The sequence below is a fragment of the Chenopodium album genome, chromosome 15 (genome assembly GCF_948465745.1).
Source record: "Chenopodium album chromosome 15, dcCheAlbu1.1, whole genome shotgun sequence".
Lineage (NCBI taxonomy): Eukaryota > Viridiplantae > Streptophyta > Magnoliopsida > Caryophyllales > Amaranthaceae > Chenopodium > Chenopodium album.
The window spans coordinates 48,066,120-48,085,688 of NC_137848.1; the positions used below are offsets into that span (position 1 = coordinate 48,066,120).

Genomic DNA, 19,569 nt, shown 5'->3' on the forward strand with positions numbered 1-19,569 from the left:
CTACAATGACAAAAATGAGTATATATAATGCTAAATAAAAGGCAAATAATCTAAGGGCTAAGAATTAAGTTACTAACAAAGGAGAAATCAAGACCATAAAACCGAGGCTCAATCGCGGAAAAACAGAGCCCCGAGAAACCCAGTGGAGCGGGCGCTCCAACAAACTGGAAGAAAATAGCCAAAACGAGCCTCAAAAGAGCGGGCGCTCCACCAGACAGGAGCGGCCGCTCCATATTCCCCTACTGGACAACTTCTCGTAAAACAGCCATATCTTTCTCGTTTCTTGGCCAAATTTAGCTTATGACCAGTCGTTGAAAAGCTCTTGAGACAAGCTATCACCTCCAACTTGAATCATCTCAATATCACTTCTAGATCTTGAGATATGTCCATTTGAAGTCAGCCCTTTGTTATCCACCATTGCTTAACACCAAGCAATAGCCCATAACTTAAACTCCTAAGCTATGCACCCCCTTAGCCTCCTTGAACCATTCTCCACACTTCTCAAACCCAACACACTTACCAAATGAAACCTGCAATATCAATGTTTTGGGGGCCATTTATTTCTTATGTTTTGTGGGAAGTCGTTGGAAATTGAAATTTTCATGAATTTTCACTTCCTCCATGAATTCAACCACCCAAAACTTCAAGCTAGTCAATCCGTTGTATTAAAAATAATAATTCAGCGAGTATATTTTAAACGTTCGTACAATTTTCTTGTTTATTGATAAATTATGATCAATTTTAATTTGTAGAGCTATGTTTAATAAAATCATTTTTGTCGTTGAAGTTGTAGCCGTTTAGAATAAGGTTAATTGTTTGGGGAAATCGAAAGTGAAACCATGTGCGACATGTCTCCATGCTAGCTTATCTACCTTTTCATGAATGCATTGACCCAAAAGCATCCACTTTACATAATAAATCCACCCACTAATCTTACTTTAATCTCATGTACAAGAATAAACAAGCCCTTAATTTTATAAGTGGCCACTTGTAATTAATTTATTATTTTTAATTGTTTAAATTTTGGCAGGGGTATAATGTTTACAGATTCACACACACCTGCAAAATAGCTCACTCCCACTCTAAACCTTCCTCAATTAGCTTGATCTTTCTCATATCATTTCACAAAAAATGGCGGAAGCAATCATTTTGCCAGTTGCCAAATCCATTCTTGGAAAGCTTGCTTCATTTGCCGGCGATGCTGCCATTAGTCATGTTACTGAAGAGATCAAAGCAGCCAAGTCTGCTAAGAAAGATCTCAAGATAATAGCCGAGAAAATGGAGGCTATTTGTGCTGTCCTCCACGATGCCGAAGAGAAGCAGTTCACCAACAAGGCCATGAAACTTTGGCTGAGGGATCTCAAGAACGTTGTTTATGATATTGACGATCTCTTGGATGAAGTGGCTTTTGATGCTCTGCTACGCAAGGTTAATGAAGGTCATTTTCGCCGTCAGCTCAGGTACTACCTTTCCTCTTCCAATCCCATCATTTCCCGCTTTCATTTGAGTCGTAAAATAAAAGACCTTCGTGAAACGCTAGAAAACATAGTGAATAAGAAGAATGAATTTGGTTTGACTGAGCGACCAGTTGAATTGTCAAGGGATAGTATCAGGGATCCTCTAGATGGAAGTGCCTATGTGTGTACTTCGACTGTTATGGGTAGAGATGAGGCTAAGCAAGATGTTGTAAGAAGATTGGGAAGTGTCAATGATGTTAGTGAGCTCTCAGTGCTTCCTATTGTTGGGATGGGTGGAATCGGAAAAACTACATTAGCTAAGTTGGTGTATCATGATGTCCAACACTTTGATCTTAAGTTGTGGGCATGTGTTTCAGACACATTTCGCATATCCAAGATCATAGAGGACATTTTGAAAGATGGTTCGGGTGACTGTACTCCTAACCAAGATATGAGTATATTGGTGAAAAAGCTCCATAGTTTGTTAAGTGGGAAGAAATACTTGCTAGTGTTGGATGATGTCTGGGTAGAGGACTTTGCTATATGGGTAGAGCTAAAGAATGTATTAGCTGTTGGTAATCCGGGGTGTGTAATTTTGATCACCACAAGAAACACCAAGGTTGCTTCTATCACTCAAACATTCGAACCATATAACTTGGATAGTCTTCCAATTAATGTTTGTTGGTCAATGTTCAAGCACTTGGCATTCAAGGAAGGTGAGGAAGGCAAATATCCGAATCTTTGTGAAATTGGCAGGTCTATTGTTAAAAAATGCCATGGTATCCCACTTGTTGTGAAGACTTTGGGGAGTTTATTAAGAAGTGTGAGGGAAGAACAAGAATGGGAACGAATTAATGATATGGAAAGTTTATCTGAATTGGAGCAACATTTTGGTAATGTCTTACCACTGTTAAACTTAAGTTATGATAAATTACCATCCCACTTAAAACCATGTTTTGCTTACTTGTCCTTGTTCAGAAAGGATCATGTATATAATTCGTTTGGTATACCATATATGTGGAGTGCACTTGGATTGTTGCCACTGGATCAGAGAAATAAGGATATCAATGCCTTGGGATACTCTTACTTAATGGAACTAACATCAAAGTTCATGGTTGAAAAATCGAATAGTAAGAACAGTGTGAACATAGTGGGTTTATTTTGCACTAGTAAAATGCATGATCTTTTGCACGATCTAGCATTGAACATAATGGCTGAAGAATTAGTTGTTGTAACTTTTGATAAATTGACGGACTTAAACTTTGCTAGGCATATTGTATGGGGATATGAGGAAGCTGAGAGTTTAGCAGAGGAACAATTTCCTATGGAGCTTCTTGGAGCAAAGAAAGCCCGAACGTTTCATTTTGGTTATCAAATGAAACATGTAAGTATGTCCCTTCTAGAGGGTATTATATCCAATTTCAGCTATTTACGCGTCTTGAATCTTGGATATTTTTGTTTTGAAGAGTTGCCAAAGTCGATCGGAAACCTGAAACATTTAAGATATCTTGACTTGTCATTTAATCCAATCATGAAATCACTTCCAAATACAATATGCAATCTACTAAATTTGGAAACTTGTGATATTCATGGATGTGAGCAATTAAAAGAGCTACCAAGGAATATACATCAGTTGCAAAGTTTAAAGAGATTCACAGTGACAACATGCCAAGAGAGCTTAGTTGACACCAAATTTCATGAATTAATTTCTTTACAACAATTGGCTTTTTTATCATGCAAGAGCCTAATATTGTTATGGGATATTGGGCACCACACCTCCCTCCGAAGTTTGGTCATCAAGGATTGTCCAAAACTAACAAGCCTCTCAAATAGTATTATGTACCTTGTTGGTCTTAGAGTATTACGGATAAATAATTGTGAAGAGTTCGATATGAACAAGGGAATGGATTTTCAAGGCCTTCAAAGTCTCCGACTATTGAGCATCACGAATGTGAAAATGGCAAGCCTGCCAAACAACATTCAGTTTGTTGCATCTTCACTTCAGTATCTTAAGATTACAAACTGTGAAGGATTGGTGGAGCTTCCAGATTGCTTTCGTTATTTTACCTCTCTCCGGGAAATTTTTATAGAAGATTGTCCAAATGTGTTGGGTTTGCCCAAATCATTTTGCCAACTCATTTCTCTGCTAGAACTCTGTATCAAGGGATGTCCAAACCTATCAAAAAGATGCGCGGTACCAGATGGAGAAGACTACTCTCTCATACAACACATTTCCAAATTCGTTCTTGATGGCGTTACATTTACTCCAAATCAAAGCCACTGAAAAAAAAAAAGGTCCCATCTTCTATACTCACTAATATTGATAATTTGATATGATACTTCTATTAGTGTCTATTTTTTGATAGTTTTTTATTTCCTCTGGATTCATTTCAACTTTTAATTTTTTCAACATAATAATTTCTATTTTCAATTATTTGTTATACAGATTTGAGACCACGTTTTTCAACCCTGCCGGCAGTTGGAGCAAAGTTTTGGTCTGAATGTTTATGGCTCAAGCTTATTTGAATACTTAACGCCTCAAGGGTATTTATTTGTCTGAGTTGTTTTTCTGTACAATATAATGGTTGATGCTATGGTAATATGGTATCTATCCTTTAATTACTTTGTAGGAGTTACATGATTTTATCTTACTCCCAAAGTGAGGGTTTTACCTGTAACAAATAATACCTTTTTTCATTGTTCTTTGTTTACTTTGATTGTATGTTGTACTTTTATCAGCAATTCGGGTTATTGTGTTAAAGTCGGAGTAAAAAAAATTGTATATGCCTACAAATAAACATAAGAACACAGATATACTAGTGGTGTGTTTGGTTAAGTTATTTAATTCCTGAAACAAGATTGTATGTCAGCTTTGTCATCTAGTGTATTTCTAAAGGAGTGGTCAAGTGAGTACGTAGTGATAATTTGAATAATACTGTCAAAAAAGTGATTTAATTTTTTTTTTTTTTTTTTTTACAAAGCATGTATGGGCATATTAATGTTTTTAAATTTTTTAATAGTCATGTGTTAATTTGAATAATTCAAGCATGGGCATAACAATAAAGTCTACAACTCATTACCTTCATCAGTTAATCTATTTAATGGGCAAAAATTAATAACAATAGAGATGATAAATGTAACATGTAATTATGTAAGGGAAAGTGTCGTATCAATATGCATGGTAAATTAACTTTCAACCATACATATACGTTTTTATTCATGGTTAGCTTATGCATTACCACTCAGTAGCATCTCCTGTTAAGAAACGAAGGATGTAAATATGCAATAATGAATACGAGTACAAAATACAATTTATGCAAAACAAAAGATGTTCGTAGACAAACAAATAGTCAAGCCAAGCACTACATAAGCCCGTCTTGTATATGACTGGCCAAACCGTGTGGCCACTTACAGAAGAACAAAGTAATCCCTATTACACTAACTAAGTAACCCAGAAATACTAATCGAGGCCCCGTTCTCTGCACCTTATTTTTGCTGAAGTGAAATTATTTTTATTGAAACAAAATTATATTTGCTGAACTTAAATTATTTTTACTGAACTTAAATTAATTTTACTGAACTGAAATTATTTTTGCTGACCTGAAATTATTTTTACTGATTTTCTATTACAATTCTTCTTTAAGAAAACTGAAATTTACTGAACTAAACTTATTTTTACTAAACTGAAATTATTTTTACTGAACTTATTTTTAGTAAACTGAAATTATTTTTACTTAATATTAGTTTTTTAAGGTGAGGAGAACAGGGCCTAAGTGAGTAACCCCTATAACACTAACCGAGTAACCCTATAATACTAACGAAGTAACCCCTTTAACACTAACCGAGTAACCCCTATTACACCAACGAAGTAACCCCTATAATGGCTGGTCATATCATGTGGCCAGCCACACAGGAGCGACGGGGAGGAGGGTACAAGTTGGGCGACGGCACAGGGTCCCGAAATTAAATATATATAATTAACTTGATAGTAATGAAATGAAAAGATTATATGGTTCAAAGGTAAGGATTTAGGTTTTCAAATTGTAATTCCGGGGTTCGAATCTCCTTTCAAGATAATTTTTGTAACTCTATTAGGGCATGTTCTGATTTACTGAACTGAACTGAGCTGAACTTATTGGAGTTGAATTGAACTGAATATTTTATGAGAGAAGGAAATTAAGAACTTAAATGAACTGAACTTATTAGAGCTGAACTGAATTGAATTGAAATTAAGCTGAAGAGAACAGACCCTTAGTTGTTGCCAGCTGTAACTTCTTTTTTGAGGAAATATACTCTCACTCCTCAATCCTCAATCCTCATACCCATTTTCCTATCTTTATTTTGAGCTGAACCCATTTTCTTATCTACATACTGGTCATACTCCATAATAACTTCCAAGTGAATTTATTAAAACATCCATAAGTTTTACATAGTAATTTACTACATTAAGATAAAATTTTAGTATCAATCAATCATACTATATACTAAAAGACACACCAGCAATGACACGTGTCAATTTATAGTGTATCCTTAGTTTTTTTTTTTTTTTTTTTTTTTTTTTTTTTTTTTTTTTAAATATCCTTTATTAAAACTTTTATATTTTAGGAAATTATTATATACAATAATAAGTGTCATAGTTAACCGTAAAAAATAAGTTAAGATCTTTTACATTCTAGATGGATGTGCAACTACTATAGGTATGTGTTTTGACAACATATAATTACCTTAAAAACGCAATCTTTGAGATTTTTTTTTTTTTTTAAGAATATATAATCTCCATACACTTGATAAGAATAATTACTGAGTTAGGAAAAAAAAAAGTCTATATATATAATTTATAAATACTTCTTTGATCAATAGTAAGAAATAAAAAGGATACATCATCTGTCTTTGAAAATTTAAAATTACCCATACGATCAAAGACCACTATAAGAAAACGCATTTTTAGCGATCAATATTACCGACGGGCGTCAAATCAGTTGATAAATTGAAATATTAGCGAATGATTTTAAAAACAGTCGCTAATTACCGACCGTAAAAATGATTATCAGTCGCTAATTACCGATTGTTTTTAAAAATCAGTCATTCGATATAATTTTAAAATTACTCATTTGACTAAAGTACTAAACAACTATTTCACGTGATATTCAATATTTAAATTTTTATAAAGACATGAAATAAGAAGAAAATAACTATATTTTGGTAAAAGATTATTCACAATAGTTTTAGAAATTTTTTAAATTAAATATAATGCTAATTTAATAATGAAAATTAAAATATACCGTGCATGACATGGGACCTAGTTTAAAAATATTTCAGCGTATTATGAGACACGAGAACAATTTTCAGAACTCGCACTGGGCCTCTGATTTGTTTGCCCCGCCCCTGCAACCACATATAAGAATTTGTGTTTTACATAACTTTTTAGATTTCGCTAAGTTCAATCTCATTTTCACACCTATAAAATATAAAAAGGAAAAATTGTCAAAAATAATACAAAATTTGAGCGATCTGCCAAAAACAAGTCAATCTTTTAATTATTTCTTAATAATACAAACTTTGTAAAGTATTCACTTTAATCAAATTATGACCAATTGGTGACTTGATTAATAGTTTTATGGGACACGTGTCATTGTTTTATTTGTTTAACAATTTAATTCAATTTTAAAAAATTATCTAATGTTTTTAATTTTTAAAAAATGTAAAATAATATTAATTAATATTATAATTATTAAAAACAAAAAAAAATAAAATAAAAACTAAAAAAACCAACCCCCTCCCCCACACTCGCCACCCCTTTTCCCGGCGCCTGGACCACCGGCAACCCATTGCCGGCGCCCCAGCCACAACCCTCGCGCCAACGACCTTGATCCACACTTCCCTACCCCTCTCTCTCCCCTCGCCGACTCCTAGACAAATCCACAAAACCATTATCCCCCACCATCGACAACCCAAACTGTCGCTTTCACCACTTTTGAAACCCTAGTGGCTAGGGTTTTCGATGATGGGGAAGGGTCGGTTGTAGGTTTCAGGGGCAGGAGGGGGATGTTTCGTGGTTTTTTCGCGGTGCAGGAGGGGATTTCGTTGATGGAGGTTTAGACGGAGGAAATGGTCGAGGATTCGATGATGGTGGTTCGAAAGGAGAGGGAGGACGATGGGTCAGGCCAGCGTCGGGAAGAGGGAAGGAGGAAAATGGTGACGCGCAGAGGAGGGGGTCGACCAACACCGGGAGTAAGATCTGGGCACGGTCGGCGCCGAAGGAGAAGGAGGGAGGCTAGCGGCGATGGTGGTTGGTGATGGAGGAGATGGTTTTTTTTAAAAAAAAAAAAATATGTTTTTGAAGAAAATTTTTAAAAATATTTTAATTGTTAATTGAAGTTGTCATTAAGAGTTAATTACATTGTTAAACGAATTTATTAAAAAGAAGAAAAAAAAATTACCGGTCAGTGAGGTTACAGGTTAAATTACTTGTTTAAAGCGGACACCTCCCAAAGTTTATATTATTTAGAATTAATCAAAAGTTTGACTTATTTTTAGCGGACCACTCAAAGTTTGTATTATTTTTGACAATTTTTTCATATAAAAATAATTCACAAATAATCCATTAACTTCCATCACATCAGCTTTTCCTTCAAAATAACAATCAATAAATCAGCCATTCATAAATCACTTGGTTACTCTAGTTTCCATAAATCAATTCATAGTTTATGTTTCTATAATTCAGATTTTCAATACATAGATAAAAGAGGGCAACATTCATTATACAAGTATCAATCTCAATTCTCAAACAATCAATCCACAACTATCATAATGGAAACTTCCCTCACCCTCCTTGGAAGAGTTGAGAGGGACAACAAAACCATATATTATGAGATTTGTGACATACCTTGTTACATCTAGGCAATAGCATCACAGCTAGCTAGGCTATTGTCTCAGCAGATAGCATCGGTTTTACACAAGAAATTAATCAACAATTTGACATATCTACTCGCAGATACTGCTTTGCCCTGCATCAAGCTGATCTGGTTTTCAGACTCTGCATCAGTAAAACAGAAGCACGGGACTGTTGGAGCAGTCTGATTCATAGAATATTGCACAAGAGAACATCAGTTGGAAATCAATTACTTGAGAGCAACTACTGTTCAAATTGCAGCTTAACTAATGTGGTAGAAAACGATAAAAGTCATGTAACAACTGTAGCTAACAAATATATCATATCAGTGCAGCGGCTGTAATTTTTTGGTCATTCACATTCAATAAGCAAGCAACAATGCAACATAAAACTAAAGCATATTCCTTGATTGAGTATAACTTTAGTAGTGTCTTAATACTAACCAACAATGAAATGAGATAGGTATAAGACCTTATTACAAGATGTAACAATCCTCAATGTCACTGCTGATCATTAAAATGATTTCGAGATGCAGATGCCTCATAGTTTTTGGGAAGATAGACAGATAGTGATGCACCCAACATCATATGGTTTGTATGGATCCTTTATGTTCAGTGACGGATCTTGAAAATAACAGAGTCAAATGTTTTGTCTCTCTTTTATGGTCTTAAAGTTCAAAACATGGATGTTGTGTATATCATCCAAAGCGATGAGATCGGTTGCTCCTCCTCTAGGAACTAGTCAAGGCTTCCTAACCTGATTTTAAAAATTACAATAATCCTATGGTCATTTCTAAGAAAACCTAGTTCTTTGAACCAAGACTTGAATCTGTAAACAAAAAAGAAAAGATTTACCTACTTGTATACCACTTGAGCATTAGATAAGTATTTTGCAGCTTTGCTCATGGGTAGTCACTTTGGTGTAATAATAATCAATAATTAAGGTAACTATACATTCAATCATGATTAGGACTATCGTTTATTATATTCTAAGTGACAAATAATTGAGCAATATAAAATACAAGATACAGGAACTGCAAGAGAACACGAAAGCACTATACATTCAATCATGATTAGGACTATAATATACCTTGCTATTTAGTCAATGACTAAAGAGAACACGGAAGCACTAATCTAGCTTTATGTGCCACTATAAGATAATTTAATCTAATCATAAGCCTAATGTGCTAAACCTCACACACAAAAGCCTAATTATTTAATCCACAATAGATAAAATGAAATCCAGTCTCCACATTCCATCTAGAAAGTTATAGGTAGGTAGGTACACCGTACACCCATCCCCAAAATAGGCAAGTGATGAGCATTTGCAAAAAAAAAAAAAAAAAAGAGCAAAAAGAGGTGCTCCCAATTAGAAACAAAAAAAGCAATACGAAACTAACAATGCAAAATTTTCAACTCTGGATTGCAATAAACAAAATTTTATTTCACCCAAAAGCATGTACTACACAAGTTGTGCATACGCCGCTTGTCTAGGTAAGTTTATATAATGTGAAGAACTGGACTGCTGGAGGCTGTTCATATTCATATAGATAAATCTTCCAGCCTAAGAATTGATCAAAATGGCACACCAAATTTACAATCAAAATGATCAACCAAAACACCTTAAAAATTCTTCAGTTGCAGCAGTCATGGTACCATTCCCAATGCAAGGCCATCTCAATGAAACTCTCCATCTATCCAACCTCATAGCCTCATATGGTATACCAGTTCATTTTGTTGGATCCACAACACACAATCACCAAGCTAAACTGCGCCTCCACGGTTGGGACCCTGAAAATACAAGCAAAATTCACTTTCATGACTTGCAGCTCCCTCCTTTAATCTCAGTTCCTCCCAAATTCGATCCCCACACAACATTCCCTGGGCATCTCCAACCACTTTTTGATGCTTCCTCTCATCTCCGTCAACCTGTATTCCAACTTCTACAAGAGCTCTCAACTAAGTTTAGGAGGATCATCATTATCCATGATACTTTAATTGCTACAGTTGTTCAAGATGTAAAATTAATCCCAAATGCTGAGTCATATGCCCTCCATAGTGTCTCTGCCTTCACCATCTTTTTCTACATTTGGGAGTCAATAACTAACAAACCATTTCAGCTAGATTCTGATGTCCCAAATAACATTCCCTCAAGTGAAGGGTGCTTTACACCAGAGTTTGCAGACTATGCAGCAAAGCAATACAAAGTATTGAACTTCGAGAGTGGAAGAATCTACAACACATGCAGGCCAATAGAAGGTAGATATATGGACTTACTGGAAAAGCTACCCACAAATGCTAACAAGAAGCCTTTTGCGATCGGACCTTTAAATCCAGTGGAAGTAAAGGGTAGATGCACTTACAACCGACATCAATGTCTCGAGTGGCTGGACAAAAAAGAGAAGGATTCTGTAATATACATTTCTTTTGGAACATCAACATCAATGTCAGAGGAGCAGATTAGTGAGTTGGCAGTTGGGTTGGAAAGAAGTAGGCAAAAGTTTTTATGGGTTGTTAGAAGTGCTGATGGAGTAGAACTTTCTGTAGAAGGTGATGTGAAAAGGCCTCAACTACCAGAAGGTTATGAAAGCAGAATACAGGACAGGGGAATGGTGGTGAGAGACTGGGCACCTCAGCTTGAAGTTCTAGCGCACCCATCAACGGGAGGATTCATGAGTCACTGCGGCTGGAACTCATGCATGGAGAGCATCAGCATGGGAGTGCCGGTTGCAGCATGGCCAATGCATTCTGATCAGCCAAGGAACACAATTTTGGTAACACAAGTACTAAAATTTGGTATAGAAGTCAGAGATTGGGCACAAAGAAATGAGCTTGTAACATCAACTACAATAGAAAATGCAGTGAGAAAATTAATGATATCAAAGGAAGGTGAGGAGATGAGGAAACAAGCTGCAGAGCTCAGAGGCATTGTTCGAGGATCAACTGCTACAGGTGGATCTTCTCGCCTAGAAATGGATTCTTTCATCGCTCACATAACCAGATAATGGTGTAAAAAAGAGGATACAACCTAAGAAAATCTTGGATAGCTGGAAACATAATTGAAGATATGATCGCGGGCAACTCAATCAGTGAAATGTACTAAAATAATAAATGAACTTTGCCTAGCTAGGATCTAGACTTACTGATGTATAAGTTTGTATGATACAAAAAACATGATATCATTAGTCTCAGGTACGATACCAATCTTGAAATTCATGGAGATGTGAGTATTAAGAGTTGACCAATAATCAGGCCTCTGAGCCTTTCTGCTATTACAATTACAAAGCAACCAGCAACAACCTTCTGAGTCTCCCTTGGGATGATATAGATCACAACCCTAAATCTTTATTTTGGTCACTTTCCTAGTATAAACCCCCTTGCTAGTTCTGGTGATTAAGATTGCCTGTGCTAAGATAGATACTAGAGAAAGCCTAGAGACAATGATGATCCCTACCATAATTTTATATGATGAAAAGCAATTATATGTAGCACTTTCATAAAAAGTTCTGTTTATGTATGTAAATACTTGTTAACTTGCAAGTTACCATACTTCTGTCATGTTAAGTTGCATTTGACTGGTCAAATCAATCACAACGGAAACAAAACACAATCCACATCGAAAGCATTAAAAATTCATCCTTCACAAGTCAGAAAGTTTGGCTTCCCTTTCTACAGAGCTAACAAGTGTATTTCACTATATTATTCCAGGACTACCCAATCTATTTGTTATACTCCTCAATAGTCAATATAATGGTCTCCTTGTTTCTCCATTATCTTCATAGCCTAAAAGTTGTCATGGACTATAACTACTTTGTAATTCAGATATCAGGGAAAAAAAAAAAAAATCTCCTTGTTAAGGCATTGGACCACAATAATTGTATCTCCAGTCCTCATCTTACCCACAATTTGTCAAAAATAAGATAAATACAGAACAACCCAACACAAAAAGGGTCAGCTTCCACAAAAAATCCCAAAGATTCCAAAATAGAATAAGTATCTTATGATACTTTTATATACACTAGAAACCAGACTTTTTCTCATATAACCTTAGTACCTTTAAAAAATAAAATAATTTTAAAACAAAATAAAAAAAAATAAAAAAAAAAAAATGGAAGAAAAAAAAAAATCTGCACGCAACCACATACACATGCAGACACAATATATCACATACCAGATACCACATTTTATGGAGAGAAACTTTACCTTGTTTTCATTCCAATAGACTAGTGGAACAAGCATTTTTAGATAAGCCATACAAGGTCCTGTCCCCAAAATATATAAACAAACATATATTTAAACAAAGGATTTTTTTTCCCCTTATATCTTTAAGGTTTTAATGGCTATCAAGATCCATCCAAAGACATCCTAAAATTTATGCACAATGGAAAGACAAAAAGGCTGTCAAACTGGCCTTAAACAACCTCAAATAGTTGTGGTGATGGTTCCCTTCCCAGCCCATGGCCATATCAATCAGCTCCTCCACCTCTCTCGTCTTATAGCCTCCTATGGCATACCGGTTCACTTTGCTGGATCAACTGTGCACAATCGCCAAGTGAAGCTCCGTGTCCATGGTTGGGACTTGGAAAGTTCAGGTAACATCTATTTCCATGACTTCCAACTTCCTACTCTCAGCTCATTTTCCCCAAAAAACAATGCCTGGATCAAATTTCCAGAGCATCTCCAACCACTTTCTGATGCTTGTTCACACCTCCGTCAACCTGTGTTTCAACTTTTACAAAAACTTTCATCTAAGTTTAGGAGAATAATTATCATTCATGATAACCTGATGGCCTCCGTAGTGCAAGATGTTAAATTGATCCCAAATGCCGAATCTTATACTTTTCTATCAGTATCTGCTTTTACCATCTTCTTTAATAAATGGGAGTCCATTATAGAAAAACCTTTTGAATTAGATTCTGATGTTCCAAGATACATCCCTTCTAGAGAAGGGAGCTTCACACCAGAGTTTGAGAAATTTATAATAAATCAACACAAGCTTTTGGAATTTGAATCTGGAAGACTTTTTAATACATGCAGATTGATAGAAGGTAGATACATGGAACTATTGTCAAAGCTATCAACGAATGTTAACAAGAAACTGTTTTCTATTGGACCTTTCAATCCAATGGAAGCAAAAGGAAAAACGAACACTTGTAGGCCTAAATGCCTTGAGTGGCTAGACAAACAGGAGATAGAATCTGTGGTATATGTTTCTTTTGGAACAATAACATCTATGGCTGATGAGCAGGTCAAAGAGTTGGCAATAGGATTGGAAAGAAGTGGGCAAAAGTTTATATGGGTTCTTAGAGATGCTGATAAAGGCGATTTATTTGAAGAAGATGAGGCTAAAACTCTTCAGCTGCCAGAAGGATATGAAAAAACAGTGATAAATAGGGGAATTATTGTGAGAGGCTGGGCACCTCAGCTTGAGATCTTAGCCCATCCAGCAATGGGTGGGTTCCTCAGTCACTGTGGGTGGAACTCATGCTTGGAGAGCATAACCATGGGAGTGCCAATGGCAGCATGGCCAATGCATTCTGACCAACCCAGAAACAGCATTTTGATAACAGAAGTCCTACGGATTGGTTTGTCAATCAGGGCTTGGGAGCACAGAGCTGAGCTAGTAACATCAACTGTAGTTGAGAACATAGTAAGAAAATTGATGAAATCGGAAGAAGGAAAAGAGATGAGGGAAAGGGCTGCAGAACTAGGCAGAGCTGTTCGAGCCTCAGTAGCAGATGATGGAAGTTCTCAATTGGAAATGGATTCTTTCATTGCTCATATTAGCAGATGAAAATTTCTTTCACAGCACAAAGGCACAAGTAGGGTAAGCACCCTATAATCATTGTTTCTTTCTGTATTATGGTCTTGTTGTGTATTGAACACTATCAAATCAATGCACCAGAGCATAAGTTGCACATTCATCTTGCACAAAACTGCAATTGTAGTACTGGCATATTCAAGTCTAAGAAGGTCTAATAGGATTAAAAGAGCCTAATTGACATAGACTTCTTATGACCAGAGAATTGGTCAGAAACAAGCACAGTATCACACTAAAAAAATTCCTCGTATTTTACATATGACACTTTTGCACATGGAATTCCCATGTGCGTGTATCCCCCACCCCTGGCAAGCTACCTATTTCAAGTTTGCAATCGCAGGGAAGCAAACATGTCAATAGATCAATAAGAGTTTACTTATGTTTCCACAAAGTTTACAACCCAACAACATCATTCTTTCAGGAACAGAAATCACAAGATAAAACTTCAAAAACAATTTTGGTAAATAACATGAGTAGAGAGCTTACTTATCTTCCAGCTAAATTTTGTTACTCAAACTCAGCTACCAAAATGTAGAGCACTGAAACATGTCCAAGTGTCATACTCAAAGATTCTATGAAGATGTTGCATTTTCATCTCGAAATGTCAAGGGCCCTCCATAGTCATGTCAGACTGTCTAGTATCAGAAACAAGCAAATGATGTAACTCTTGCGTACCTGTATAAGAACAGCTACTGACTTAGATCTTGAAATATCACTAGCTGTCAATATCATCAAGGACAGGAAGCAGCAATTGTCCAGCATTTTTCTTCTGAAGCAATATTACAGTTTGGCTTTACAGAAATGAGAACTTTAGTAACAAATGCAAACCTCCTAAACTATCATCCAAGAAGATAAGATGCCTTGCAGGCTGTCAGTTATAGGTATCTCCACTTCTAATGAACTGAAAGAGATGCTATAATTGAGATTCTCATGTAGTGATTGGTTTTTAATGAAATTTACTAAATGCTCGAAATAACTTGATGTTAGATGAAGATCAAGTAACATAATTGCGACTGGCTATAATTTTTCAACTGCAATTTTTCACAAAATCAAAGATTTTAGTTGATCTTCATTCTGAGGTAACCAACAATTAACTATTAGAACTCTCAACATCAAAAACACTTGCTAAGTTATTTACAATTTTCTTCTATACCTACAGGCTCTAACTATTTTCTTCCTATTAGAAGTAGAAACAACTTCCTGATCCGCGCTTGCCGTTTGGTCTATCCACACCAAAACAGTCACCATATGGTCCATATCAGCAGCTTAGTACTCCGTAACTCCTAACTAGCGTATCTTCGTTACACATAATACATTGCTCAAAAACATTCTTTCACAACCAAAAAATGTCAAGTTTGACAACACAGTTTATATACTTTAATATTACTTGTATTAGTCTAAAATCTATACCTTTACCTTTGATAACTACATCAAGCATTCAAGCACAACAATGTTAACCGGCTAAAACTGAATTTAGCAAATGACCGCGAAAATGATGGATGAATTTATACAGGAAATAACAACAAACTGCTCTAACACATCTCCATTGATATGATCTCAATAATTGTTCATACAATACCAAGTTATCATCGAAAAACGCCCAATTAACTTAATCTTATCCCATTATTAAATTACGCTACAGCTCAATAGTCAATACATAGTAAATCAGTAATTGGTGTATACCTAGATCATCAAATTATCAATTTACATAATCAGCCATATTAAGCAATTCTATATCCCATTTTAAAAAAGAAAAAATGGGTAATGCTTGATTTAAGTAGCAAATTCTTGTATGAACGATTTCTTAACAATTTCTTCAAAATAATAAATTTCAGGCTGTAGAATTCTGTTATTTTATTATCTCATAAAATTCTCAAAATTACAAACTCAAACAACTTCTAATCTCAAATTATTTTAGTAGTAATTGAACTCATATGAATTAAAAATTGAATAAGAAAAATCATAAAAGTATAAGGAAATGCAATTAAATAAAGAAGAAAATACGGAAACTTTAAGACTTACATTTCATTGAAAGTTCAAGTGCAGAAAATAAAAATAATGTGGTCAAAGGACAAAAGCTGGTGTTATTGGACTGAGATCCGGTTAGTTTGTGTAAAGTACAGTATTTGATGTGGATCTGTCTCTACATTTCTACAATATTGCCACATGATTCACGTTTTTTTTTTTTTTTTGTTTGTTTGTTTGTTTGTTTGTTTTTTAGAGAGCCACAAGGACGGGGATGAGAATCGATCTAATAAAATCGGAAAGAAAGCTTTAACCACTTAAGTTATCCCTCACTATCATGATTCACGTTATTTTATTTTAGACTGCTAAGGCCCCGTTCTTTAGAGTTGCTCTGCTCTGCTGAAATCTGCTCTACTCTGCTTAAAAATAATAATTAATATTGAATTATTATAATAATAATTAATATTTAATAATAATAATAATAAATAATTAATATTTAATAATAATAATATTATTAAAAATTAATATTTAATAATAATATTATTAAAAATTGATATTTAATAATAATATTATTAAAAATTGATATTTAGTAATAATAATAAATAATTAATATTTAATAATTATAATAATAATTAATATTAAATTATAATAATAATAATAATAAATATTTAATAATAATAATAATAAATAATTAATATTTAATAATTATAATATTAATAATAATAATTAATATTTAATAATTATAATATTAATAATAATAATTAATATTTAATAATAATAGTAATAATAATAATGATAATAAAAATTTCAAAGAACCATAATAGAAAACATAAACCCTAGCCTCCTTTTCTCTTTTCTCTCTCCTAAACCTAGTCTCCATTGTCAATTTTCAAGGGGCTTCCATCGGATTTCACCGGTGGAAAGCCCCAATCTTTATTTTCTTTTAAGCCTTTTGTTTTAGGTTACAATAATGTCTCCCTCGAAAGAAAGGGTTTATCTCCTTCGAAAGACAAGGTTTTTTCGATCTCCTTCGAAAGACAAGGTTTTTCGTACTCCTTCGAAAGACAAGGTTTTATTTGTGCTTAATTTGGTCTCCGGTTGTGCGGGGCTACTATTGATTAGGGCTCGGATTCGGGTTACGGAATCAGCACAAGAATTAACTTTCTTACAAAATTGTGAAGCGACGACGAATCCACTCAAAAAGTTGTATGAGACAACGAATCGAGAATATGCCGAATTGTTATATTTATGTATTTGGATTCTTAGCCCTTCCCCGATTAATTCTTGTTTGATTTTGTTAAATTCGTTTTCATTATCGTTCATTGTCAATTGTAGATGCCGTATGGCTTATATTAATGAAATTTAGTGTCCTTTGGGACTTCTTTCAAAAAAAAAATAATAATGATAATAATAGTAATAATAATAAATACTTAATATTAATAATATTAATTATAATAATAATAATAATTGATTTTTTATAATAAAAATTAATATTTAAAGATAATAACTAATACTTAAAGATAATACTAATTATTAATTTTTAATTATACTAATAAAAATAATAATTTTAATTTTAATAATAATTATTAAATAATTATAATTATAATTATAATTATAATTATATTTAATGATTATAATAATAATGCGATAATATTAATAACAGTAGTAGTAATAATAATTATTATTATAATAATTCTATCGGTTTGGGGCGATTAGGGCTGGGTAGTTTTAGGCTTCATCAACGGCTTCCACGTCAGTTTCCCGGCTTCTTCTCCGGCGAAGTGTTAGGTTTCAGGCGAAGGGCGTTTTCTGGGTTATTGGCAGGCAACTCCTAGGTGAATTTCCGTCGAAATTCAGGCAGTTTCGCGGCATTTTTCTGAGAGGTTGCGCGTCCATTTCTGGCTGATTTCCGGCAGCAGCTTCCCTCCCCTATTGCTGGTCAGGTTGCAAACGATTTGTAGGCTTTTTCGGGGCGGTTTCAAGTGTGATTTTCGTCGATAGCTGTGTTTTCACAATCGTGGTTCCGCTCAGTTTTCCGCGCAATTTTGGTGTGATTTTCAAGCGTGGTCTGCTCTGTTTTTAGTCGTGATTTTGGGTGCGTTTTTGGAGCAATTTTGGTGCAATTTTTAGGCGGCTTTTGGGTCTGTTTTGAGGGCTGTTTGCGGGCTGGTTTCAGGCTGGTTTTCAGGCGACATTCTGGTCGATATTGAAGCAAAATTCAGGTTGTTTCTACTCTGTTTTCAATCGTGATTTTGGGTGCGTTTTTGGAGCGATTTTGGTGCATATTTCAGGCGGCTTTTGGGTCAGTTTTGAGGGCTGGTTTTAGGCTGGTTTTCAGGCAAAATACTAGTCGATATTGAGGCAAAATTCAGGTTGTTACTGCTCGCGGCTGTGTTTTGCAGCAGTTTCGGGTGCAATTTTGACTGCTTTTGGGTGCAGTTTCTGGTGCATTTTCCGGCGTATTTCAGGTCAGTTTTCAGGCGTTTTGGCTCTGGTTTAAGTCTGGTTGTGGACTGGTTTTTCAGGTCAATTTTTGGCCAGTTGTTTTGGTGCGTTTTGGTGGTGTTTTTGGTGTGTTTTGGGTGCAGTTTTCAGGCAGCTTTATAGGGGTATAAGTGGCAGTTTCCAAGTGTCTCTTGGGAGGTTATTTCCAGCCTATGTCGGGTGCCGCTGTGAAGTTTCATTGTCCCTTTGTGGGTCTTAGTGGTTGTCAAGATGGGAGTGGAAATGGCCTTACTCGACGTTCTCTAATCAGGCATCTTAATGATCGTCATTGTTGTATCGGTGCGCGAGATATCACCCGACATTCTCTTACTTCTAATTTGGTTGTTTATAATGAGGCAGAAGTTACTTTTAGGCGTGTGGGGATTTGGTTATGTGGAGTTTGCTATAAAACGCAAACGGTACGTTCTAAGTGTCGTCATGGTAGGGATGAGGATGTGTCACCCCCTAATGAAGAAGATGGTATTGTTCGTTTTGTGCTTCATAATTTCACCAAGCCGCAAGGTCCTTCTTCGATCTCCAGCTCAAGTTGGTCCTGTGGATGGTTTGATGCGAGATCATAACGGTGGTTTTGATGTGGCTCTCCTTGATTGTTTATTCTCTAAGGGGTTTCGCTCTGTTAAGTCTATCCCTCCCAAGTGTCGTTTGGAGTTTTCTCGGGTTCTAAAAGGTGCTCTTGATAAGGTGATGTCTAAGCCTAATGACATTTCTAATTGGGTCTCTTTATTGGTGTTACCTCTTTGCATCCTTAAAATCTTTTGCCCGCGGAGTAGTCATGAGTCTCGGTCTTCGATAAGACGTAGGCATCAGGAAGAGAGTATTTCCCGTGCTATTTGTTCTTGGAGTGTAGCGGGTGGTAATTTGCAACTTGTGAGGGAAATTTTGGTAGAAGATTCTCCTACTTTGTCTGTGGTTGATGATGAGGACCTTGAT

At 35.2% G+C, this 19,569-nt stretch overlaps 3 protein-coding genes across 3 annotated transcripts; all 3 read left to right on the top strand.

The window, feature by feature from the left end:
* The first annotated feature begins 1,131 nt into the window (after positions 1 to 1,131).
* LOC145581326 (putative disease resistance protein RGA3) lies at positions 1,132 to 3,741 on the top strand. The gene has a single exon (XM_081638349.1). The coding sequence runs from the start codon at positions 1,132 to 1,134 to the stop codon at positions 3,739 to 3,741; it is 2,610 nt and encodes an 869-aa protein (XP_081494475.1).
* Positions 3,742 to 9,928: 6,187 nt separating this feature from the next.
* Positions 9,929 to 11,543, top strand: LOC145582390 (zeatin O-glucosyltransferase-like). Its single transcript, XM_081639389.1, has one exon. The coding sequence runs from the start codon at positions 9,929 to 9,931 to the stop codon at positions 11,351 to 11,353; it is 1,425 nt and encodes a 474-aa protein (XP_081495515.1). The 3' UTR covers positions 11,354 to 11,543.
* Positions 11,544 to 12,567: 1,024 nt separating this feature from the next.
* LOC145582391 (zeatin O-glucosyltransferase-like) lies at positions 12,568 to 14,811 on the top strand. Its single transcript, XM_081639390.1, has 2 exons — positions 12,568 to 12,940; positions 13,386 to 14,811. The coding sequence occupies exon 2, from the start codon at positions 13,405 to 13,407 to the stop codon at positions 14,140 to 14,142; it is 738 nt and encodes a 245-aa protein (XP_081495516.1). The 5' UTR covers positions 12,568 to 12,940; positions 13,386 to 13,404; the 3' UTR covers positions 14,143 to 14,811.
* Positions 14,812 to 19,569: the final 4,758 nt, after the last annotated feature.